We start from the raw sequence: 27,662 nt of genomic DNA, 5'->3' as shown, positions 1-27,662 counted from the left end.
ATATCAATAACTAGCATTTACCGTGTCAGTAGTATAGCATGTTCAATCTATGTCTGTATTTCTCAGTGTATTGCATGTTGAAGGCAGATGGCAGGCCTCATTCATCTTCATAATGTAGCTCCAATCAGGTATATAGCAGAATCACAGTAAATGTTATTGGAATTAGAGGGGACTAAAGGCAGATTGTGACACAGTCTATCTATCTAGTATTCCAGATATGTCATCTCTTTAGGGAAATTTTCTTTACAGATATTTTCAGAATTATTAATAGTCATCAGTGATAAGAAGAGACATTGGATATCTTAAATAAGTAGAAAATAATATTGAGAATTTGCTAGTTGACTAGAAAAAGGAGAGTGAGAGAATTGTGTCTCCTCTTAAAGGATAATACCACCCTGGACTCAATGACTGTCATTCATAGTGAGACAGCTTAGCAGAAACCAGAAAGAATAATCCAAATGGGGAGTGGAATGATAAATTAAGTATAATTAAGTGTAAACTGGTAAAACCTGGTAAAACCGAAGCAGCCTAAGTAGAATTATCCCGCAAGTCATGTAAGCATGATCCAGTGGATATGAATCTGGGATAGAAGTGACCAGGGACACCCAATAAAGGGGAGGAGAGCTTGTATTATTGTTACAAAGAACATTATCCTGTAATAGCATATTTTATGGCTTTGGTGAGTACAAAGCAGCCCTGGAGATTATTGTAGTAAACTTTGTCAATTTTTGGCTTTAGAACATTTAATCTATCTCTCATTATCTCACATGCCTTTTATTCTCCCATCTGGAGGAATTTTCCTTTGGTTGTAGTCTTACTGCCTCCTCTGCTGCCTTCTGTTTACAGGGGCTGAGGTAGGCCATACCCTTCTGCTATTTGTCTCTTGAACAATCACATTACCTAAACCTCCTGATCATACCTGTTCTGCCAGAATAGTTAGAATAGTTTTGAATAGTTAGAGAATATTTTGGAGGATCCCTTAAGAGTAGCTGTAATGTAATCTTGGTGCCTGTTTTCTAACCCTCATCCTGCAACCATCCTGTACCTATCAAAACCTTTGAGTATAGCTCTCCCTATATATATGGATCAATATACGTATATATGCACACATACAAACATTTTTTTGTAGGGTAGCAAGCATCTGTTTCTGTTACTTGCAACCCAGAAACCTGTCTATCAAAGGTAGAATTTCCTGGTTTTTGAGTAAGGATTTGAGTGAAGAAACTTACAATAAATGTCCCAAAATTATTCTAAATTTTCTGTGTTTTTGATGCTGCTGGCTGAAAAATTACCCAATAAATTTGGTCTGTGTTTATCTCTGTCACAGACTATCATTTATATAAAAGCCTTAAGGGGATTTCTGTTAGATAATATATTTTATTGAAAACAAAGCTTCATGTGATTGGAGTCTTTATCCTGATCATTTTCTTGGTAAGAAATCCAATAGCTGTTGTTCTCCATTCATGTCACAGATTACAATCTAAATGTAAGGGAAACAGTAAGGAGATAAATTGGCCATGGGATGAATGTCTGTTTATTCAGTTAACCATCTCTTCTGGAAAACATTTTTGTTACCTCTAGGTTTTATATTGTTATAAAATATTGGGTAATGAACAACTTTTTGCCTTTTGCTTCTTTTTCCCCTATACTATTTTTAGGCTCATTCTTTAAAACATGGTAATACTGAGTTACAGTGTAATAAGAATCGTAAGACAGTTAAATATATTGTCAAATTATTTTGCAAAAGGGTTATACAAATTTATTATCTCTTTAGTAGTTTTTAAAACTACCTTTTCATTATACTTTCACTTTTTCTAAGTGTTTCATATTCTCTTCAATTTTTATAAAACAAATTTGATGCATAAAAGTGCTATCCTGGGAATTTGAATTACATTGATTATTAGTGAGGTTGTCAACCACCACAGTCTCCTCTGTGGAAATGGTTGATTAATGACCTTAAACCACTAAGACAGTGTTCCTTTTTATCGGGCTATAATTAGTCTCTTGAAATTTAGTCATCTCTCTCATCAGTCTGCTACCATCAACCAGTTGTCATGTATACTTTGTTCCAGGAAGCACTCATTCTGTAAGTTGTGCTGTCAACCTGGATTTGTGCCCTCTGGACACATCACTCTTGAATTTAATTACCAGAAAGGCCTGAGTTCCACTAGAAGTATCATGACCTCTACACTGCCCCTGAAGACTCACCAGACTCTCTTTAAATCAGATTCTGGGCTGTCCTTCAGTAAAGAGAAATATTTCTCAAATTTATTTCATCATAGAATTGTTAGTGATATTATCACAGTTATATTCCATAGGGCCAGTATTCTATAGAACCCACATTAAGAATTGTTTAATAGCATCTGGAAAGACTAATTCAGAACTTTATGAAGTCAATGTAAACGTTTGTTTGAGAATGACTGACCCACATTTTGGGTGAACTTTGTAATGTGTAATTACTTTAGGAAGTAATTTTCCCAAACTGTAATGATACACGGGTACTTGTACAATTATCTCTTCATTCCTTATCCTACTTTGCTAAGGAAGTGATGGAAACCTGGACTTCCATTAGTTACATCTGATTCTGGTGTTCTACGGTTTCCTCCTCTTCCTGCTTATCTTCCCCTTCCGCTTCCTCCCCCCTTCCTGTCCCCTCTTCCGCCTCTTCTACCTTCTTCCTCCTTGTTATAATAAATATCAAAGATGTTCTGATTCCCTTTCATGTGTCCAGACACTGTTTTTCCCCACATCACTCTGAACTGGGCTATTGATTTCTTATCTCTGAGTATTATTGTTTGCAGACTTTTCTCAGTCTTTACTTAAAATTACTGAAAATTCACCTTATATACCAGTGCTAGTCTGATTCAGTAGCATTCTGAAGGAGGTTTGTTCCCTCTAACATGCCTTGCACAATGTTTGGTACTAATTATGGGCACTTATTTCCATCTGGATTGATTTCACACTGTATTTGCTTGCTCTGTTTGCTTCAGTCTCAGCTGTATTCCCTAATCTAAGCACTTTGTTCCCTGCCCTGGCTGCAGCAGCTCAGTAGCGCACCTATTAAACAATTTAAGGATATTAAAACATTTTGGAGGATTAAAAGGCATATTTAAAATGTTAATTACATATCAATTCTTCAACACTCCTCTCTTCCTGCTCTGATCTCCCATTTTATACTCACAAAAATGGAGAGTAATTTCAGCATTAGGAAGCAGTAGAAGAACATATGGATTTTTTTAATTAACCAGCAAACTCTGTATTTGAGAAGAATCTTACACCTTGTTTTAGTTTATGCTTCAGTCTCAATGACATATGAATATATGGCATATGCAAAATTGCATTTTTTATATTTACAAACCACTTGTACCTTTATTATTTCCTTTTATTCTCACACTAACATAGTGACGAGGCAGACATAATTGCAGATGGAGAAACAGAGGTTCAGAAATGTCACAGTACAGATATGTCCACAGTGACAGCTTATAAACGGGAGACCCAGGACTAAAACACATGCCTTGTGAATTCCATCCCATGTTCTTTTTTCCTCTCCGACACTCCATCAAATAAAAAGTGAAAAATCTTGGTTTCGACTCTAAGGCAAACCATATTAGAAGACTATTTTCCCTTGTTCTAGTCTAATCAGCCAAGCACAGGTGCACACTGCATGAGCAGATGGAAATGCAATTAAAACAGATGTGACGACAGTTTATTCACAGACTCTAATGCTTTAAAACCCCAGTGCTGGTCTAAAAGCACGGAGCACAGCAGGCATACTACAAGAAGAATCAAATGTGGGCACAGGATTTGTACAAGCTGTAGGTCTTTCCAAATTTTGAAAGTGAAGCGGCATTTAGTGATTTTGAAATTCTACATCTATTCATAACTTCCTTAAGTAGTGAATATTTTTTACATTGTTGAATATAATTTTTATAAATAAAGGTAAACGCAGGCTCATTGATTATTTTTCTACTATAAGCCCTGCATGAGATAAGTCAGAATGGTAGCGTGACAAAAGCCTTGGTCTTCAGAGTGCTAGCTGTTATATCTGTATTATGTGAAGAGCCTAGATTAGTGCCTGGGGCAGGCATTCAGTATTACTTTATTCCATCTTCCCTCAGGAAAACCATTAGACCTAGGATATTATTTTCAACATTAAAAATTGCTACGTAGAAAAAAAAAATTGCTACGTAGGACTTCCGGTTGGGATAAAGTACAGGCACTGAGGAAAGAGGTGTCAAGATGAACATCTTCATGGGTCTAGCGTGTCAAAGCTGAAGCCAACTGGTGGTTATGCTTGAGGCTATGCCCTCAACCTTCTTATTACTTGGGAGACAGCTGTAAGAAGGTGCAGAATAGCAAGAACCTACAGTCATATAAAGATCTCCATCCACCTCTGTGTGTCATTGTACAAATCTCTTGACCTCTCTGAATGTCAGTTTAGTTGACTTGTCTGGTGAATAGTAATACTGCATTTTGCTAGCTACCTCACATCATTAAGAAGCTTGTATAAGTTAATAACTGTGAAGGTCTGACTGTTTTTAGTGAGTCTATATAATTTCCTACCATAATGTTTGAGCTCTAACACCTTCCAGGAATTAATAAGCATAGGAAGACCAACCCGCAGATACTGCAGAAGGACAGTAATAGGAGGTCATAAGACAGAGCCAGAAAAGAATTTAAATTTATCTATTTCTACTAACAAGGACCTACTGTTTAGCACAGGGAACTCTACTCAATACTCTGTAATGGCCTATATGGAAAAAGAATCTGAAAAAGAGTGGATATATGAATATGTATAACAGATTCACTTTGCTGTACATCTGAAACTAACACAATATTGTAAATCAACTATACACCAATAAAAATATTTTTTAAATCTATCTATTTCTTCCTCTCACTCTGCAGTGGTTTTAAAGTTTAGTGTGCATAAGACTCTCCTGGGAGTAATGCTAAAATGTAAGTTCCTGGGCCACATTACCAGAGATTCTGATTCACCCAGTTTAGGCAGGAACCAGGATTGATTTATCATTAAATACCCTATGTGGTTCTGAAGGTGACTTGAGGGCCCTAATGTGAGGAATATTGACTAAAGCCTTCACCTATGATGCTTTCTCACCAGATGGATAATAAGTGGCTTAGGAGAAAAATTCATAATTAATTGATTTTTGCAGACTCATAGAGCATGAGGCAGTAGGTGGACTAATGTTTTCAGCTGAAAAAAGTGCTTCTCATGTGTTCTGCTGAATAACTTTAGTACTAAAGATTTATCATTTACCAGTTTCACTTCCTATTTTAAGAGTTAAGATCCAGGTTCTAAATTAAGGTGAGAGAGGGTGATTAAATGTGGCAAATATTGATAGTTCTTCCCCAAAGCTGTTCTCTCTGTCTAAAAGATACTCTACTTTAATCTGAGCAAATTGACACCCAGAATAAACATTTCCTAACCTCCTTTTCAACTGTCTGGGCCATGTCCCAGCCCCATGTTCTGGCCACTGTTCTATAAACAAAGGAGATATATGATAGCTTCCAGGTTGTATCCATAAAGGAAATGAGTTTACTCTTCTCTTTTTTCCCCCTCCTTTGATGGTAAAATGTAAATATAGAGGTGAAGACATCATGGACCAAACAGTCAAGGGCACCATCAGAGAAGTGGCAACACATCAAGTGAGAGGAGTCTAGCCCTTAACACCTTCAAGGGATAGAATCACATGGCTTTGACTTATGCGTCAGAAAGGCAGAGAAAAGAAACTTCTATCTTGTTTAAGATTCTGCTATTATGAGTCTCTATCACACAGAGCTAAACCCAGTTTATTCTAATAAATGCATCAAATAAGCACGCAGGATTAGGGCAATGCAATATCACAGTGTGAAATGCACAGTCTTAGTTATCTAAGTTGCAAAATGAATATTCTAGCACCTCCTAAGGCTATTAGAAGAACCACAAGATAAAAATATGCGTGCAAATTGCATAATAAAATGCCTATGACTTTCTAAATGAACAGTCTTATATTGATTTTTATTACTACCGAGTAATTTATAAATCATTATTTATGACTATAAGTCATCGACTCTATAATAAAGATACTATACTATGGTTAGTAGAGTAACTGAGATAGAAAAAAAACTACCTTCAACTCTAAGCTTTGAGACTTGAGTGAACTCCAAGCCAAAACACCTTGAGTGGGAAACACTAGCCCAGTCTACATTTGACATCAGACCCCTGATGAGTTTGCTGGAAAACATAACTGCAAGTCAAGCAGGGGCAATGTTGAGGTTCAAGACCCTTACAAAATACAAAGGGAATGTCTGTGAAAGTGGACACTAGAAAGGTTATTTGGCTGGCTGGTTTACTATTCATGGAGAGTATACAGTGCAAGGTTTATGTTAAAGGCTTTTTGAATCATATTCCCGTCATCGTGAAAAATAACCCCATCACAGTACTGCAGCCAGAAAGATTTATGTGTGTGCTTTCACCATATTTGAGCAGGCTGCTCAGTAACAATGCTAGGGTAGCATTTGAAGGTAGCCACGTGTCACTCAGATAATCTGTATTATTTAAAATCATTCAAGGTGGGGTGGTGAAGGTGAAAGAATGGGAGTAGTCAACTTAAAATATTTCTACATGATGTGAACGAGAGAGATTTAGCTGTGAGCACAAACCCAGAAATGGAATGCCCGCTAGGTTGTGTCTGTATAAATCGGGGGTGAGTTATTACATTTGCTTTCAGCAGTGCTTCTCAAACTTGCGTGAGCAGCAGAATCACCTGAAGTGCTTGTTAACATGCAGATAGCCAAGCCCCACTCTCAGAGTTTCTGTTTCTGATTCTGTGAGTTTGGGTCAGTTTGGGCCCAGTAAGTATCCAGGTGATGCTGCTGCCGGTGAAAACATATTTTGAGACCCACTGGCTTATAGGAAGTCCCTAGTAAGGTTTGGTAGGTAAGCAAGTAGGTGATGATATCTTTCAAGGTCGTAAGGTTCCCCTCATTCTCTACCCACATAGGGGTTAGATTGTAAAATCCTAGATGGTGAAGACTGCATCTCGTTTGTTATCGTAACTCAGCCTTTGCCTAGCACTGGACATTTCTTAGCTACTTTGGGATTTTTTTTTTTTTTTCTTTTTTTGCCTTCTTTCTTCTCCTTTACCGTGGCAACCCTCCAGGCAGCAGTATGTTCTTTCAAACATGTCTGCATTGTGGAAAGTGCTCTGTATAGCATGACAGTAATTGCTTCACAGGAGAGAATTCCTCACGCTATGTTCATAGCTGCATTTTGGGGTCAGAGGCAGGGGTAAGGCTTTTATGACCCTGGGCCATGGAGACAGGGGATCTGATGGAGGTCAAAACCTGGGTTTGAATCTTGGCTTTGTTTTTTATTTGCCCTGTGAGTTAAGAGATTCACTTATTCTATGTCTCCTTACTTCACTGTTACATGGGTTTTATTATTTGGAATATTCATAACTTACCTTATGAATGATACATCAATACTTAATGCATTAAAGTTCAACTATATTTTCATTCAGCTGAAAGATTTTTAGTTCTAGTTTAAGGGAAATAAAAGTTATTCTTGGTAAAGATATTTAGCAATAATGAAAAGGAATGACTGGCTACTTGCAAAAAAAAATAGAGGTGGAACTTATGTCTTATCAAGATATGTTTGTACAATGGAACAGAGATGAAGCTAGATCTGACTATCTTTCTGTGTCTATAAGGTGGGCAGGATGAGTGAGTGATGTGTAGGGGGGCTGTTGGTATGTGCATAACGACCAGAGAAGATAAATACAATCGATTGTAAAATTTTACTTGCTTAAAATTGTACATTTGGGGGCCTTCCCTGGTGGCGCAGTGGTTGAGAGTCCGCCTGCCAATGCAGGGGGCACGGGTTCGTGCCCCGGTCCGGGAAGATCCCACATGCCGCGGAGCGGCTGGGCCCCTGAGCCATGGCCGCTGAGCCTGCGTGCCCGGAGCCTGTGCTCCGCAACGGGAGAGGCCACAAAAGGGAGGGGCCCGGGTAACGCAAAAAAAAAAAAAAAAAAAAAAAAAATTGTACATTTGTAAAAATATCTCAATTTGAAAAACTATTAATATTTTCTTTAGTGTGCTTATTCATTATTTTTAATAAACAACAAAAAATGATATTTATAGTTTAATTTGTGATCTCTGTTATACTGTGCATTATTTCAATAGTTCTTAAGTTCTTAACGATTAATCTGCTACTTTAGGAACTTTCAAAGAGCTCTCTATGGTATAAGACCACTTTATGAATATTAAGGTAGTTTTATTATAAAGTTTTAAAAATATTTTTATTAATAACCATCCAGTTACACAATCATGCTGATATTCCTCAAGGAATATATATTTTATATGGAATATCCAATATACTTGGTTTAAGTGGTGAATATACCGATTATTTGTCTATTGCTTTGTTGATTGTGAGGTTAGATATTGTTTTGTTTTTAATAAAGTTGAACAGATTTGTTTCCTCATTTTCATAGATTTTATATTTTATAGTAGTTTCAGTTTCACAGCAAAATTTAGCGGAAAGTACAGATACCCATATATACCCTATATCTCCATACACCTGAGGCCTCCTCCACTATCAACATCCCACACAAGAGTGGCACATTTGTTATAATCAATGAACCCACGTTGAAACCTCATTGTCGCCCGAAGTTCAAAGCTTACATTAGGGTTTACTCATGGTGTTGTATATTCTGTGGGTGTTGACAAATGTATAATTACATAATCTATCTCTGCAGTCTCATAGAGAATAATTTCACTCCCCTAAAAATTTTCTGTGTTCTGCCTATTCATCCCTCCCTCCCTCAAACCCTTAGCAAATAAAAATCTTTTCACTGTCTCCATAATTTTACCTTTTCAGAATGTCATATTGTTGGAATATTATAGAATGTATACTTTTCAGATTGACATGTAATGTTCGTTTAAGTTTACTCCATGTCTTTTCATGGTTTGACAGCTCATTTCTTTTTAGTGCTGAATAATATTCCATTGTCTGGATATACCACAGTTTATTTATTCTTTCATCTACTGAAAAATATCTCGGTTGCTTCTAATTTTGGAAATTATGAATAAAGCTGCTATAAACATCCTTGCGAAGGTTTTATGTGAACCTAAGTTTTTAACTCCTTTGTGTAAACATTGAGAAGCACAATTGCTGGATCATATGTTAGAGAATATATATAGTTTTATAAGAAACTGCCAACTGTCTTCCAAAGTCATTGTATCATTTTATATTCTGACAACAGTGAATGAGAGTTCCTGCTGTTCCAAATCCTTGGCAGCATTTGGTGTACTCAGTGTTTTGAATTTTTGCCATTCTAATAGATATGCGGTGGAATTTCACTGCTGTTTTCATTTGCAATTCCCTAATGATATATGACGTAGAACATCGATACATATATTAATGCCTTTTTTTACCTACCATACATGGGTTACAGGAGCACTTATTTAATATTTAAAGAATAAATAGATGAATGATTAAATTAATAAAATCAAAACCAAGGTTCTGACTTTAGTGGTGAAATTTCTGACACCACTAGAGGCCAAAACTGAGACGGAGAGAAGTAAATTTGACATGAAATCCTTCAGCAGCATCATGTGAGCAGCTGCCTTGTCCACAGCATTCAAAGTGCACTCTGAACACAGACGTTTCCTCCAAGAGCAGAATACTCATTCACCTGCACTCTAAATAGTTTTGATAATCATAAGTAGGGGAGCTGTCCCTCTGTGAACTGTCCTTCTGTGAACACCCTTAACATGTTTGATCTAAGCCACAAGATCATGAGTTCAAAGCATACTTTCTTTTAGTATTAGAAATATTAGAGAACCTGAAGAATAGGTAGAGCCAACTGGTCAACTACTAGGCAAGTACTGATGAGCAGAAATAAAGAAAATTAAAACATAAATAAATAAATACTCCATCACAAAATGAATCTGCATACCAAATTCCAAAATACATAAAAATCCTAGTGCTAAGAAAGACAGTAAAAAAAATTAACAAATAGAATTCAGTGTAGATAATTTTATAGAAGAATCTGACAAAAATTTTATTTCATTTTATTTTACATGAAGAGGATTTATTGGTGGCTGTGAGTAAGGAGGGGGCAGTGTCAAAGCCCTTACTAGTGCAGAGCTTGCCATTTGTCCAAGGGGTCACAACTGGGGATATGTGTGACTCGAGGTCCTTCCTGGAAGAGCCACTTTTCAGACACCATCTCTTCAAATGCATTCACATTAAACTGGTAAAGCCCTGCTTCTTGAAGATGTGCAATTTATGGCAGCCAGGGGACTTGAAGTTAGCCCTGCATAGAGCCTCAGTCACATTGTTCTCATTATGCACGTTGGTGTGGATGGACATGATGTCTTAGTCAATGTGAATCCTAGCCACTGTGCCCTGGTGGTTTCCAAAGGCATCCTGCATACCTGTCTAAAGCCTAGATTGGGAACAGCATGAGGTCACATATGGATGTCCACTGGAAAGAGCTATTTCCATTGTCCCTTAGGGCAACCTGTATAAGCAACAGGCTACATACACTACTATTTGTAGCCTTTGCACCCAGGTCTCTATGGGGAAAAAAGTACAATTGCCTTAATCGGCTGCACAGATAAAAATGCTAAAATAAGCGTTTCAGGTAAATCTAAAAGATAAATGCAAGAATATGAAAAATATCAATTCTTTGTAAAAATGTTAAAAGAGAAAATAAAGGAGGGGGTGGATATAAAATTTATAAGTTATTAACCTTGAAAAAAATATGCTTATAAACACCGGAATAATTTAAAATAAAAATAAAACTATTTTAGAAACAAATACTCTTGTTTGGACAAGTTTGAAAAGAGAAATAGTAACTCATAGCATAATTTGAGGAATTAGAATTTCACACAAATAAAAAGATATGTTTGTGCGTGTGTATGTGTCTGTGTGTGTCTGTGTATAAGTGACATGGATAAAAGATTGAGAGTCTGTAATATGTCTCTAACAGGAGTTCTTGAAAAAGAGACTGGAGAGAATGATGCAGATGCAATATTTAATTCTGTATATGTATCTTATCATAAAGACAATTATATGTGTTGAGTAACTTATGTACATAGTGACAAAATGGGAAGAGTCAAGAATGCTCCAAGATTTTTAGCAGGAAAAATCAGAAAGTTGGTACCATCCTTAACTGAGAGAGAGAAGACTGTAGTTGAAGAAGACTTGGGGAAAAGATGACACTAATTTTGCATACCTCAAATTTGAGACAACTACATATGATGGATGAGTTAGCCGTTTGATTTGAGAAGAGATTGTATTTAAAACCATGATCGTGGATGAAATCAATGAGGTAGTGAGGATAAAGAAAGAAAATGTCCTAGTACTCAGCCATGAGTTACTCCAGAGTTGAGATGTGTGAGAAGTGTTGGAGATTGACAAAAGACCATTGAGAATCTTAAAAAGAAAGAAAGAACACAAAACAAAGAATGAGGCGTTCCATAAGACAAGTTGAAAAAAGAATATCTCAAGAAGGGGGAACATGTCAAACCTTTTTTTAAAAAATTATTTTCTATTGGAGTATAGTAGCTTTACAATGTTGTGTTAGCTTCTACTGAACAGCAAAATGAATCAGCCGTACCTATATGTATAACCCCTCCCTTTTGGATTTTCCTCCCATTTAGGACACCACAGTGCATTAAGTAGAGTTCCCTGTGCTATACAGTATGTTCCCATCAGTTGTCTATTTTATACATAGTATCAATAGCGTATATGTATCAATCCCAATCTCCCATTTTCTCCCACCCCACCCCTTTCCCCTTGGTATTCATGCATTTGTTCTCTATGTCTGTGTCTCAGAAATTTCTGCTTGTACCATTTTTCTAGATTCCACATATATACGTTAATATATGATATTTGTTTTACTCTTTCTAACTTACCTCACTCTGTATGACACTCTCTAGATCCTGATAATAAAACAAAAAAGACAAAAACCAGGAATTGCCCCATGAATTTAGCAGCAGTGAGATCAAACATTTTTAAAAAGTGCAAATATTGCTTATGGATATATATACATATTGAATTGTATACCAAATTCAGGCTAAAATATATGAAAAAAACTTGGTCTCTTTTTCACTTTAATAAGACACATCCCTTATTAGTGGAGTCAGATTTATGGTAATACTAAAACAAAATAATTATTCTGTCAATGCCCCTATCACTTCAATGTGTAAAACCATCAACAGGACTAATTTATGTCAGCTTGGAGCATAAAAGCAAATGGTAATCCTATTCTTCCTGCCACACCTCACAGGAATTTTCCAGTGATCCTGGGAGGAAAACAGAAACCCCAAGTATTAAATAAATTATCTTCCTTTGAAATTTTAACAGTTAAACTTTATTGTCTGGCTTGAACTATAACATCAGATCTTTGTTAGTACTAACTTTAAAAGGAATTGCTCACAACAGTCAATATTTGGCAAGCTTCAGTTAAATCATAAATAATAAACTCGGTCCAAATTTATTCTTGGAAGTAAGATTTGATGACCTTTAGTCATTACAAATGCAATGGTGACTGATTAGCAAAGATGGAACAAAACAATTTTTAAAGTTAATGACATTAGCTTTAAATGTCATAGTGTTGATATGTCTTACGCAGTTGTACCACTTGTATTTGAATGTGGAAATACGTTCCAACACTTTTTTTTTAAATCCCGGGGCTGAGGAAATGGTAAAATAAATTTTTGTAAAACTCCAAAAACAGAGTTTTACTCAATTGCTATAAGTCTCTCAGGTGGATTCCTAGGATGAACTGGCTTTTTTGGGCTGGGAACTCCCAGAATTGCAAAGAGAGGGTGGCAGGTGTTCAAGTCTTAACTGGGCAAATCAGGAAGAGAACATTCTCAGGAGTAATTACAAGTGAATTAGCTGATCTTTCCTAATGATTTCACAACAAATTTACCTTGCCTGGTTACTGCTCTAGGGGCAAAGCTAGTTTATAAACCATAATTTATTTTATTGCCTGGAGGAGTTTTACTGGCTGGTGAAAGTGCATGTGTCTGGAATTAAAAACTCGAAGACTAATTCCAGGTTTATGTACATTTTGGTTATTGCTCATGCATTATTCAGTAGAAATCCAGGACTTGTCTTTATTGTTTTTTGCTTGTTTGTTTGTTTTTTCACAAGCAGAGAATTAGTAAAAACTTCTACCAGAAGATCATGGGTTCTGGTAGAGGTTAAACCTGGACAAATCCCAGCTCTACCACTTAGTAGGTGCTTGAACATGGGCAGGTTAAATAACGTCATTAAGCCTCAGGTTGGTCATTTCTAACATGGAAATGATTAAGAATGTTTTGCCTGTAGGGCTGCTGCAAAGATTCAATGAAATAATATATGTAAAGCACGTTGTACAATACCTGGCACAAAATAAGCATTTAAAAAATGCTAGTATAAATACACACACTCAACACTCAGTGATTTTTTCCAGTTTTATTGAGTAATAATTGTAACATTGTCTAAGTTTAAGGTGTACAGCATGTTGACTTAATACATTTATATATTGCAGTATAATTACTACCATAGCATTAGCTAACACCCCCATCACCTCACATAATTACCATTTCTTTTTTTTGTGGTGAGAACATTTAAGATCTACTCTCTTAGCAACTTTCAATTATATAATACAGTATCATTAACTATAGACCACAATATTGTACATTAGATCCCCAGAACTTATTCATCTTCTATCTAGAAGTTTGTATCTTTTGACCAATATCTCCATTTTCCCAACTGTCCAGTTCCTGGTAATCACTATTCTACTCTCTTTTGCTACAAGTTTAGCTTTTTTAGATTCCACATATGAGATATTATGCAGTATTTGTCTTACTCTATCTAACTTATCTTACTTAGCGTAATGCCTTCAAGGTCCATCTATGTTGTTGCAAAAGGCAGGATTTCCTTCTTTCTCATGAATGAATAATATTCCAAAATGTATGTGTGTATATATGGATTGGCCAGAAAGTTTGTTTGGTTTTTTTCTGTAAGGTCTAATGGAAAAAACCCAAATGAACCTTTTGGCCAACCCAACATCTAGATCTATACTCAATATGATACATTCTTTATCCATTCATCCATTGACAGACACTTAGGTTGTTTCCATATCTTGGCTATTGTAAATAATGCTGCAGTAAACCTGGGAATATCTTCTCTATCTCCTGTTTTCATTTCCTTTGGATATATACCAGAAATGGGATTGCTAGATCGTAGGGTAATTCTATTTAAACTCCATACTGTTTTCCATAGTGGCTGCACTAATTTCCATTCCCAGCTTTAGTGCACTAGTATTCCCTTTTCTCCACATCCTCAAAAACACTTGCTATCTCTTATCTTTTTGATAATGGCCATTCTAACAGGTGTGAATTGATATCTCATTGTGGTTTGTGGTTTTGTTTTGCATTTCCCTGATAATTAGTAATGTTGAGCACCTTTTCATGTACCTGTTGGCCATTTATATGTTTCTTTGGAAAAATGTCTATTCAGTTCCCCAAATCTTTTTTTCTTAATTCTTTTTTTAAGATTTTTATTGGAACGTAGTTGCTTTACAATATTGTGTTAGTTTATACTGTACAGCAAAGTGAATCAGCTATACATGTATATATATATCCCCTCTTTTGGGGATTTGCTTCTCATTTACGTCACCACAGAGCACTGAATAGAGTTCCCTGTGCTATACAGTACTTTCTCACTAGTTATCTATTTTATACGTAGTATCAATAGTGGATATATGTCAATCCCAATCTCCTAATTCATTCTACCCCCTCCTTTCCCCCTTGGTATCCATACATTTGTTTTCTACGTCTGTGTCTCTATTTCTGCTTTATAAATAAGATCATCTATACCAATTTTTTCAGATTCCACATACATGCATTAATATACAATATTTGTTTTTCTCTTTCTGACTTACTTCACTTTGTATAACACTATCTAGGTCCATCCATGTCTCTACAAATGACCCAATTTCATTCCTTTTTATGGCTGAGTAATATTCCATTGTATATATGTACCACATCTTCTTTATCCATTCCTCTATTGATGGACATTTAGGTTGCTTCCATGTCCTGGCTATTGTAAATAGAGCTGCAATGAACATTTTGGTACATGACTCTTTTTGAATTATGGTTTTCTCAGGGTATATACCCAGTAATGGGATTGCTGGGTAGTATGGTAGTTCTAGTTTTAGTTTTTTAAGGAACTTCCATACTGTTCTCCATAGTGGCTGAACCAATTCACATTCACACCAGCAGTGCAAGAGGGTTTCCTTTTCTCCACACCCTCTCCAGCATTTATTGTTTGTAGATTTTTTGATGATGGCCATTCTGACTGGTGTGAGATGATATCTCATTGTAGTTTTGATGTGCATTTCTCTAATGATGAGTGATGTTGAGCATTCTTTCATGTGTTTGTTGGCCATCTGTATATCTTCTTTGGAGAAATGTCAATTTAGGTCTTCTGCCCATTTTTGGATTGGGTTGTTTGTTTTTTTAATATTGAGCTGCATGAGCTGCTTGTAAGTTTTGGAGATTAATCCTTTGTCAGTTGCTTCATTTGCAAATATTTTTTGCCATTCTGAGGGTTGTCTTTTTGTCTTATTTATGGTTTATGCTTTCCTTTGCTGTGCAAAAGCTTTTAAGTCCCATTTGTTTCTTTTTGTTTTTATTCTCATTACTGTAGGAGGTGGGTTAAAGAAGATCTTGCTGTGATTTATGTCAAAGAGTGTTCTGGCTATGTTTTCCTCTAAGAGTTTTATAGTGTCCAGCCTTACATTTAGGTCGTTAATCCATTTTGAGTTTATTTTTGTGTATGGTGTTAGGGAGTGTTCTAATTTCATTCTTTTACTTGTAGCTGTCCAGTTTTCCCAGCACCACTTATTGAAGAGGCTGTCTTTTCTCCATTGTATGTTCTTGCTTCCTTTGTCATAGATTAGTTAACCATATCAGAACTCACTCATTTTTAATCAGATTTTTTCTTTTGTTACTGAGTTGTATGAGTTTTTAATTCTCTGTACAAAATATTGCCTAAAACTTAACTGCTAAGTAAACCTATATGGTGACAATCTTTCGATGTTACTGAATTTGAAATCCCAAATTCTTCCTACTTTATTTTTCTAAAGAGTAAATCTGATCATGTGACTTTCATGCTAAACATTCAGTGCCATGGCTTCAATGGCATACAGGGCCCTGTTTGACTAACCCCAAAGCTCCTCTCCCATCTTATCTCTCAACTCTTTTGAGCATCCTGTGGTCTAGCACGCATACTATTCTCTCTCTTTTGCCATTTCTTATTATTTGGCTGCTCCTTTACACTTTTAAAGATAGTTCAATATCATTCCCTGAGTAGGTGCCTCTCTAGAGACTTTGAGTGCCACTGTCAGACTCCTTCATGGATTGTGAACTCCTTGAAGAGAGGGATTGTTTTAGCTCCATTACTAGTACGTAAAAAGTTTGTATAACTTGACAAGAATATTAATGCTGGGTTTCCCTGGTGGTGCAGTGGTTAAGAATCCGCCTGCCAATGCAGGGGACATGGGTTCAAGCCCTGGTCCGGGAAGATCCCACGTGCCACAAAACCAGTGCGCCACAACTACTGAGCCTGCACTCTAGAGCCCATGAGCCACAAGTACTTAGCCCGCATGCCACAGCTACTGAAGTCCATGCCTAGAGCCTGTGCTCTGCAGCAGAAGAAGCCACCACAATGAGAAGCCTGTGCACCACAGCAAAGAGTAGCCTCCGCTCGCCACAACTAGAGAAAGCCCGCGTGCAGCAACGAAGACCCAATGCAGCCAAAAATAAATACATTTATTAAAAACAAAAAAAGAATATTAATGCTTTCTTTCATGAAGTTATTTCTGGAATGAATGGCATTTCATATATTTAGCAAAAATTTTTAACCCATTAGAATGAGAGCTTTCTGATAAGGGAAGGGGGTTTTAATGACAGCAGAAGCAGGTTCTATTTCCAAGAGAATTGTCTATTTTAAAGGAAGACCAAATCAGACATAAAGAGAAATACTACTGAGAGCAGTGACTTCCACAATAAACTTTTATCTGTATGAGAAATTAGAGGGCTCAAGATCTAGAATCTTATCTGTCATCTTCTAAAATAATAGTATATATAAAAATTGAGATGCCAAAATTCTGAATCTTCTTGGAATGCTGTCATAATCATCAAAAAGAGTATTCTCTATTTTTGCAAGACAAACTGAATTTTATTGAAATAATAAGAGCTAATATTTATTGAGCACTTACCATGTGACAGTCATGTTATAAATGTTTTGTTTATATCGTCTCACTTAATACAACCACCCCATTTGTCATGATAGTTACCTCATTTTATGAGTGGAAAAACAGAGGCACCAGAGGTTACGAGATGCATCAAAAATCACAGAGCTTATGAAAAAGTGGGATTTAAATACAGTTGTTCTGTCCTAAGAGCCCAGCCACTGTGCCATATTATATCCATACTATTTGAAAAGGGATCTTGTAGGTATGGGATATTCTCTGTGCTGACTGGCACAGAGAATAATTACTATACTTGGTAAATTGGACTGTATTATAACTATATTTTAACTGACATCAGAAAAAAATCATCATCTCACGTCACTCATGTCCTCTCTCAGTAGTCCTGAAGCTGCAAGAAATCTGAGATATTCTTCATTATTTCACACATGTTGACACTGAGTGTCTAGGGGTTAAAGGACTTACACTAGATATTAGAGCTAGTTTTGTGCTAAGAATAAAACTCTCATGAATCACTCTTAAATTTTCTAATGAATTAGAGCCAAGTTCAGTATCTCAACCTGTTCCTGAGATAACCTCAATGAGGAAATCTTTGAGCACTTGTAAAACTTTTGTTACACCTGCAACAAATTTAGAATTCACGTTGGCAAGGCCAACACTCATCTGGGGTATCTGCCATCACTTGGATAATTTCATGGCTGTAGGGTGGTTTTAAGTGTTTATAGGATGATCCTATCACTCATGTCTACTCAATTCTAAATCTTTCTGTAAAAATGTAAATCTTAATTAAAGTAGAAACGAGTCCACATATAGATTTTAAATCATAACATTATATTTAAACAAAGGAATGATTTTTAAAAAGTAGTGTAAATATTTGGTTTTCAACGAAGTATCTTTCTTGCTGCCTACATTATATTTTACTATAATTTAAAAGAGAATATCTAAGGGGTTTTTTTTGACCAAAGGCCTAAAGCTCTGTATTTTTATTTTAATATATATAAGTGGCTGATTCCCTTTGGCCTTTTTCTCCATTATCGACTTGAAACTATTTTATAGACAATTTTATCTTTATCCATTTTGAAATTCTACTTTTTCCTTCTGTGTGGCTTAGAATAAATCAAAAGACCTTATACAAATTTCTTATTTTCCCTAGTTCCTATGCAGCTGAGTGTTTCTCCCCTTTATTGATCTCTTCACCCCTTATTTTAAAACAGAAATAATCTTTAAATTTTAAGGAGTCATCAATCGTTAAAGTGGATTGTGACTTAACAACTTCTTGGGGTAGAGGGAACCATAAATACTAAATGAAAAGTGCATAATGTTGTAGATCACGTCCTGATTTTAGAAACATTAAAAAGAGAAAAAATTGTGCATCCCAAGAATTAATGAAATACGCATTCATTGTTTAGATTTCAGTCCAGTAACCCATCCATTTCCTGAGCTGTTCTCAGAAAGAGACTGTTAGGGAATTTATAAAATATTATAACATCTGCCAATATTTTAGAAGCAAAGTATTTAAGTCACATCTTACCCCTAAACTCTATTGCTTTTCTTTATATGGGTTATAAGTTTTCCAGTTGCAACCGTATTTGAAAGGACATGTCCATTTTTCAGGCATTTTAAAAACACATTTAAATTGAAACAAATGTGGCTCTGAAGCATTCATATATAGTGGTTTATGCACAGTTTTAGGAAGTTTTAAAATAGGAGATGCTTCCTGCAGTGAGACGCAGAAATCTCTGGTTTTATTTTGAATACCACTTGCAGGTGTTTTTACTTTTGGTTTATACTTAATTGCACTTTGGAGACATTAACACATGTTTTCAGCTGCCTGACAGCAGTCGTATATTTTATTTAAGTCCAGAAAATAATGTGACAAACACATTTACATTATTTATTATATTTGACAATCCTAAGTGTCCCCAGATTTTGACTTTTACCATGAAAGTTCATTGAGACCTCATCAACCCACCTTGTAATTAAGTACACTGATTTACAGCCTCTCATTCAACTGTCACAGTAACTATTCCTGTCTTATAATTATGGATACCTCCTCCTACTTGGTTCTTGCCTATTTTCTGAACCTTATTCCCCAAGTTTTCTCTTTATCCTACATGAAATCTTCACAATAAATTCATGCTTTGCTTGATTTAGCCATTATTGGTTTCTATTATTTGCAAGCAAAAATCCTGATTAATACCTAATTTCATTTGAAAGAACAATGTAAAATGGAAACTCCTAGTAATTTTGGAATTTTTACATTTACGTATTGCAAGATTATAGAGATTTATATCTCTTTCTGTTTTGTAACCCAGAGTGTCTGTTGGGTTTGAGCTACCAAGTAAGCTATACTGAAAATGTGATGTTTTAAGTTCCCAGGCAAAAATCAAAGCTAGATTAGCAGATCTAACTATTAAAAATATTTTGTTACTATCAGATTTGAGTTTGAGTTTTATCATAGAGATAAGGGGAGATATTAAATGGCATTTTAGGTAGATTCCCAAGAAGCTGGGTTCCTAAGAAGGCTGTAGGGACATTTGTTTTAAGCCACCCCGAATTTGTACAGAATCCAACTGGGAGACATTCCTTTAGTGGGTAGTAAGCAGAGCCTTCCTTTTATTTAGAGAAGCCAAAATAGGTGGATATATTCTCTGCCCACATCCTGATAAGCATGAGCATTGGATATAAGCTTGGATGTTTGTTTTTTTTGTTGGAGGGAGTGGCTACTCTGAATCTTAGGGCAGTGACAGAATTAACGATTATGTAGGGATAGGTGGAAAAAAAGATTTAAGTATGGTGTCAAGAGAACAGAGCAGCTGGTGCTAGAAGCATGTAGCTGAAAAATCCAGGCATATACACACTAGCTTCAGGCAAGTGTAGAACAGGGGAGAAGGACCAAGAACATCAGTAGAATTCAGTATTTCTCTATACTCGTGTGTTCTTTTTCTATGTTATATTCAGTCTCAGGTGAGTTCTGACATAGTGATGACCCTCGGCACATTTTCCTCAATAATTCTTGAAAATGAGAGTTTTATATTTGAGTCTCACCAGCAACTTTTATGTTAACTTTACCAACTCTGGATCAAGCCTCTGATTGGCTGAGCTTGAGTTTCATCCTTTGCCTTGATAGAGTGGGTAAAGTTAGTGTCACACAAGCCACGTGGAATTAGCATGGAAAAATATTTTTCACAAGAAAAAGCAAGGTACAGTTATTAGAAGAAGGGATAGTAGAAGTATGACAGGCAAGAAAAACAGACATCTAAACGTTTTATAATTCTTTTAATCTACTTTTTCTTATGTCCCCTCAAGCGAGGCATAATCATTATTGGATCCTAGCATTTGGGGCATAATTACATGTGTACATTGTTATTTTAGACCTTGTAAAAGTACCATTAAGTTTGATAGGGATGAGATCCATTGTTTAGAAGGTAGATAAAATGATACAAGTCTGATTAAACTGTAAAGGCTATGTTCTTGTTTTTTTTCTTTTTTTTTTTTTTTTGTGGTACGTGGGCCTTTCACTGCCGTGGCCTCTCCCGTTGCGGAGCACAGGCTCCGGATGCGCAGGCTCACCGGCCATGGCTCACCGGCCCAGCTGCTCCGCGGCACGTGGGATCTTCCCGGACCGGGGCACGAACTCGCGTCCCCTGCATCGGCAGGCGGACTCCCAACAACTGCGCCACCAGGGAAGCCCAAGACTATGATCTTAATGCCTAAATGATAAGTCAATTCTTTCTGGGATTAAAGAAGAATATGATCACTAACGTTGAGTAGAAAGGTTAAATCAGTGAATTGTCTGAGAATCAGCATTCCCTCTCCAATGTTCTGTGCCATCCATGTTTCTGAAAAACATGCCAGCTAAGAACTATCTCAATAAGGGCCTTGATAAGTCTTCCTTGTATCCGACAATTGGCCCCATTATGGGTGATTATAGTTAATTATCCTCATTTCTGGATTTATTTCAAAATAGTGAAATAGTCTAATTCTTAAGCTCTGGAAATGACATTTATCTTAATGGAAACATATTGTTTACACAGTTGCCCAGAATTATCAACTGCCACAGCAGACTGTGGACACACAACATAATCACTGCTCATTTTTGTTGTGGCCACAGGATATCCATGCAGGACAATCTTCCTTGTGCTAATCCAGTTGCATTGTCCAAGTCTATCACACATATTTGAAGAGAAATATTCATTGCTTTATCTATCACTTCAGCATTGAACAGAATGAACAAAAGGAAAAGAAAGAAAGAAAAATAAATTAAAGAAAGGAAGGAATAAAGAAGGAAAAAGAAAAAAGGGAGTAAAAACTTTTAACTGAAGATGCAAATTTTAAGTAGTATAGATTACATACACCAATTCTGAGATATGTTATTAACTTTATTATCATTTCTAATAAATTTACTCATGTATGGATGGTTTGTGTTAACACATAAGGCCTCATATTAGATGTACTTCACTAATCTTGTCTCAATTTTATTTATTTATCTTAATTTTATTTTTTAGCTATTTTAACTTTCTATTTTGAGATAACTGCTCCCAGTTTTATTGAGAAATAATTGACATACATCACTGTATAATTTAAGCCATATATCATGATGGTTTGATTTACATATATTGTGAAATGATGACCATGGTAGGTTTAGCCCATCCATCTTCTCATATAGATACAGTAAAAAGCAAAGAAAGAAAGAAGGAAAAATATTTTCCTTGTGATCAGAGCTCTTAGGATTTTCTCTCTTAACAATTTTTCTATATATCATACATCAGTGTTAGCTATAGTTATCATGCTGGACATTACGTCCCTAGAACATATTTATCTTATAACTGGAAATTTGTACCTCTTGACCACCTTCCTCCAATTACCCCTCCTTGTACCCTTCACCTTGGTAATCATAAGTCTGTGAGTTTGGTTTTTTTTATTTAGTTTCTCTATCTGACTTATCTTCCTTCAGATTTCATCCATGTTGTTTCTAATGGTAGTATTTCCTCATTTTAATGGCTGTTTTACATACATATATATCACAGCGTCTCTGTTCATTCATCCATCAGTGGACACTTAGGTTGTTTCCATGTCTTGGCTACTGTAAATATTGCTGCTATGAACACGGGGTGGGGCGGGGGGGCTGTACAGATATCTTTTCAAGTTAATGTTTTCTTTTTCTTTGGTTATATTCCAAGAAGTGGAATTGCTGGATCTTATGGTAGTTCTATTTTTAATTTTTTGAGTATCCTCCATACTGTTTTCATAGTGGCTGTAGCAATTTACAATTCCACCAGGAGTGCACAAAGATTCCCTTTTCTCTGCATTCATGCCAGCATTTATCTCTTGTCTTTTTGATGATGGCCATTCTAACAGGCATGAAGTGATATTTTATCATTTCAATCTGCTTTTCCCTAATGACTAGTGATGTTGAGGATTTTTTCATGTACCTGTTGACCTTTTCTATATCTTCTTTGGAGAAATGTCTATTCAGGTCCTTTGTCCATTTTTTAATTAGGTTATTATTATTTTTTTTGCTATTGAGTTATATGAGTTCTTTACATGTTTTAGATATTAACCCCTTATCATCAAATATATGGTTTGCAACTTTTTTTTTTCACCATTTCGTAGGTTTTCTTTTTACTTGTTGATGGTTTCTTTTGCTATGCAGAAGTTATTTAGTTTGATGCAGTCCCACTTGCTATTTTTTTGCTTGTGCTTTAACTATCAGATCCAAAAAGACATTACAAACATTGGAGTAGCAAATTAATACAGAATGTTCTCATGTACCTTTACCCCAAACCTCTAATGTAACATCATACAATGATACTACAATTATTAAGCCAGAAAATTAACATTAATATAATATTAGTAAACAAACTATAGACCTTATTTGAATTTCACCCATCTTTCCACTAAAAAACTATAGCCATAAAAATGATGAAAATCAAAGTGAATAACAGATCTCTAGAGATAGTAAAGATATATCCCTTATGTACAAAAACAATAAGAGAAATCAAAAAAGAAAAATAGACAATTTTAATGGAAAAAATATTAAGATTACACATGTCGAAAATATCATAAATAGACATGTACAGAAGGAAACTTAGGGTATTTTTTTTAACCTACAGACTGAGCAACACTGCAGAGTTAGAACATCAATATGTATCTCGTTATTATAGTTTATGAGCTTTTAAATACAGGAATACTGTACATTAAATACTCTTTAAAAACCTTAATCTTGTGTTTTGTTGTATAATGAATACAAATATTTGCAAAAAAAACATTACTAAGTGAATCAAGATAACTCCTCATTTGTGTAAAACATTTCAAGGTATTAAAATTCTAAGTAAGTTTTTTACAATTTCAACTCTTAGCTAAGGAGGAAAAGTTAGACAAAGGATTCTTTCAAACTGAGGCAGCTGTACCCACTATCTGCATGACAGGAAAATAAAATAGGAAATGGTGTGCATAATCAGGTGAGAATTGTGTGTGAAGAAGTCTTTTTTTTTTTGTACATTTTATTTATTTATTTTTAATGTATCTTTATTGAAGTATAACTGCTTCACAATACTACACTAGCCTCTGCCACACAACAAAGTGAATCAGCCATATGCATACATACATCCCATAACCCCTCCCTCTTGAGCCTCCCTCCCACCCTCCCTATCCCACCCCTCTAAGTCGTTGCAAAGCACTGAGCTGATCTCCCTGTGCTGTGCTGCTGCTTCCCATTAGCTATTTTACATTTGGTAGTGTATATATGTCGATGCTACTCTCACTTCGCCCCAGCTTCTCCCTCCCCTCTGTGTCCTCAAGTCCATTATCTATGTCTATGTCTTTACTCCTGTCCTGCCACTAGGTTCATCAGTAACAGTGCAGTAAGTCGGAAAGAGATCAACAAATACCGTATGCTAACGCATGTATACGGAACCTAAAAAAAAAAAAAAAAAAAAAAGGTACTGATGAAGAAGAAGTCTTAAATTTGAAGTATTCATTCATTCAGTTATTCATTCACGCTGCATAAATTTAATTCAATTTGCTTATGATGCTCATCAAATTGACTCTCTTTAGAGCCATTATATATGAGATGTACTTTCCATTACATTGTTTGCTCCTGTAGAGACAGTACAAAGTCTAAATCCTGTGGGTTTTACAAAGTTTTCTGCTCTCCTTTAGCCTGCCTGTCTAAAAGAAGAGTAGGTACTCAGTTATGGGACAAAGAAAAGCCTGAGTGTAATGAGGGATATATAATTGACTCACTGTAAGGGTTTAGATTCAGATGGCTAACACTTTGCTTCCATTTCTAAAGTAACAAGTAACATTCATTCTATGAAAGTCCAGCAAATAGAGTACACTTTTGAGGCCTGGAAGAAGAAATAGTTTCTGAGCATCAAGAAGCACTTTGAGTGCAATGCACAGGTGTCAGGAATATAAGTGGACTCTAAACCCATAACATTTAAAGGAAATTCAGACCCTAGAGTGTCTGTGACTATATTAGACTAGATTCCAAGGTGACCAGCATCCAGATGATGGTAGAAATAAATGTTTGCTGTTTAGAGGGGTGCTTTAAGAAACTAGTACCAACTACACATTTGAAACTAAAATTATTTTATAAGACAACATACATGAATATAATAAAACAGAGTTAAATGTAAGACCAAAGAAAGTTCCATATTTTCTAATAAATGTGTTAATGCTAATATGTCAGATTTTTTGTTAAATAAAGGAAACATTCTTTTACATTACAGATTCAACTCAATTTATTGCAAATCCACTACATCTCATATCATGAAGGACTTATCTGTGAACAAGACATAGAGAAATACTGCTGACATATTTAAGGAAATTTTTAATATTTTATAACTTCTTAGCAATAAAACTATGTTTCTTTCTTCAGAATAAAAGCTTGAAACACAAACTCTTGTCAGGAAACAAGCTATGTGGAATACATGCAGAAGAGGTAAGTTTTCACTTCTTATAGTTTCAACTGAATAGAAACAATATTAGTGCCAATTTTTTTTGTTAAACCCAGACATCTGGTGATGGTTTTCCCCTAAAACATAAATGCAAACATTGGAATAAGAAAATAAAAACACATTTTAAACTTCTAGGTATTTTTGGATGTTTTGACAGTTCATCTCCAAAACGAAAAAGAAAAATTTTAAGCCAGTTAAGTGTCACTTTCCTAAATGATATTCTGGATTCCTTCCTTAACTGGATTATCAGGATTTCCTCACTAGGAAACACCTGGAAGGCCATGAAATTTTCACTTTTGGTATCTTCTATGTGATGTCTACACGGTTTTGCAGTGACAATCAAGTGTCAAAATGAGGATCTAGGACTGACCATAAAACTTAACAAATAGAGTCATTGGTTCTATTTGCTGGACAAGAATATCATCTCATACATTTCTTAGGGGGAAAAAAAGTCATTCTGTTTAGTCCAGGTTTAATTAAAATCAATTTTTTGTCCTCTTGATCTTCCAAATCAATCTGTACTTTATTTAATGTTGTAGAAATATAGCTCATAGTCAACAATTCTTAGTAATAGTAAAGACATAGTAGAAATAGTGCCATAGTAAGTGATTCTTTATACCTCAAGGAGAGGAGACAGCATTCAGTGTATTAGCTGGAGCCTCAAAGAAGCATACACAAAGAAAAGATTAGTCGTGCAAATTTTTTTTAGTGGAAAAGCCTGTGAATGATAAGGAACAGGCGTGTTAGCCTTCAAACCTCAATGAAGACCTGATGCCTGTGAAGGAAGGGGAAAGGAAAGAGGTTTAGTTAGAACAAGAACAGTGTCTTACACAAGTTTACCCCTTTTCCCATAGCAGACTAGAAGCAAGGTACAGTGCTGGTGAACTACTTCTACCATCTCCTAAATATGGAGCCGCCTCTCATTCAAAAAGCCTTTTCCTGGGCTTCCCTGGTGGCGCAGTGGTTGAGAGTCTGCCTGCCGACGCAGGGGACACGTGTTCGTGCCCCGGTCCGGGAAGATCCCTCATGCCGCGGAGCGGCTAGGCCCGTGAGCCATGGCCGCTGAGCCTGTGCGTCCGGAGCCTGTGCTCCGCAACGGGAGAGGCCACAACAGTGAGAGGCCCGCGTACCGCAAAAAAAAAAAAAAAAAAAAAAAAATCATTATTATGAGTGCTGGAGTTAGAGTCAACATGCAATATAATAATCCATTTATAATATCTTTACAATAATATTATACATGAAATGAATAGAACTTTTTAATACATGGAAACTAAATGTTGATGCCCCATAAATGAATAATCAAACTGAATGGCATATAGATATGAGCCTGTGCAGTGTTGTTTTTTCATTGTATTTTTCTATTTGGATATAAATAAACTCTTTATATTGTTGATATTTGCTAGGTTTCTAGAAATATTGCATATGTAGCATGCAGTTTCTGAATGTTACTTGTAAGAGCGTAAGCAAGTGGATATGAGTTTTGAAACCACCTGGACTGAAGCTGTATTCTGAGATGGTTGACATGTTCCCAGATCCCCACAGCACCCATGTACAGGAAAAAGAGGTGTCTCCTAGGAGAAGGTGTCTGTGGTGTTTATAAACAAACAGAAGAATGAAAAAACAAACAGCAACAACAACCTGGAGCTACTTATATTTTTTAGCCCCTTAATTCAAAAAGATTCATATTTCTCATCTCAATTTCTCAGAGGACATATTATTTCTGCATTCTTATTTATGAATTCCTAGACTTTTCATAGATCAGTAATGTATAACGTTAAAATAAATTAAAATATGTTCATTATAATTTATTCATTTGCTCTATTTCCTTATTTATTTCAACTTCTTGATTTAATAGGCCAATGTAGTTGGCTCCTGACAGGAATATCTGTGAAAAACTGTGTTTCTAATGTTTGAACCTCTCAGGGGTGTATCATTTACAACACTTACAAGAGTATACTCTAATTGATGATGGTTCCAGCATTAGATGATGATTTAGTAATTATAACACTATCATAACACAGTCCCCCACTTTGCAAAATCCACTACCTTGCATAGTTGGAAACATTTTGAATGTAATAAGAAACTGAATCACAGTTGCAGTTTATTCACTGGAAGACTCATAAACATTCCATGTAGTCTTGGAAAAGTACAATATTTTAAACATATGAGAGGGCTTTACATATCAAAGAGGAGTTTTGTACCAGTACTGTTTACTAGGATATAATAATCCCATGAGGATCCTGTAGTTATTAGGTACTATGGCCAGCTACTTTATTTATTTATTTATTTAACATCTTTATTGGAGTATAACTGCTTTACAATGGTGTGTTAGTTTTTGCTTTATAACAAAGTGAATCAGTTATACACATACATATGTCCCCATACTTCTTCCCTCTTGCATCTCCCTCCCTCCTACCCT

General features: G+C 35.7%; 1 protein-coding gene and 1 pseudogene across 2 annotated transcripts in view; one reads left to right on the top strand and one right to left on the bottom strand.

The window, feature by feature from the left end:
- The window catches only part of LUZP2 (leucine zipper protein 2), a 443,219-nt gene that overhangs the window by 298,639 nt on the left and 116,918 nt on the right, over nt 1-27,662 (top strand). For both annotated transcript variants that reach the window (XM_027115163.1, XM_027115162.1), the window contains exon 6: nt 25,165-25,227. In XM_027115163.1, coding sequence (XP_026970964.1) covers nt 25,165-25,227 — 63 coding nt within the window. The remainder of the gene's footprint in view (nt 1-25,164; nt 25,228-27,662) is intronic.
- Nucleotides 10,499-10,620, bottom strand: LOC113625250 (uncharacterized; annotated as a pseudogene).

The sequence above is a fragment of the Aethalodelphis obliquidens genome, unplaced genomic scaffold (assembly GCF_003676395.1).
Source record: "Aethalodelphis obliquidens isolate GAN/ISIS:26980383/991018 unplaced genomic scaffold, ASM367639v1 scaffold14, whole genome shotgun sequence".
Classification (NCBI taxonomy): Eukaryota; Metazoa; Chordata; class Mammalia; order Artiodactyla; family Delphinidae; genus Aethalodelphis; species Aethalodelphis obliquidens.
Note: the sequence above shows the minus strand (reverse complement) of the source record. Positions and strands in the feature narration are given on the sequence as shown.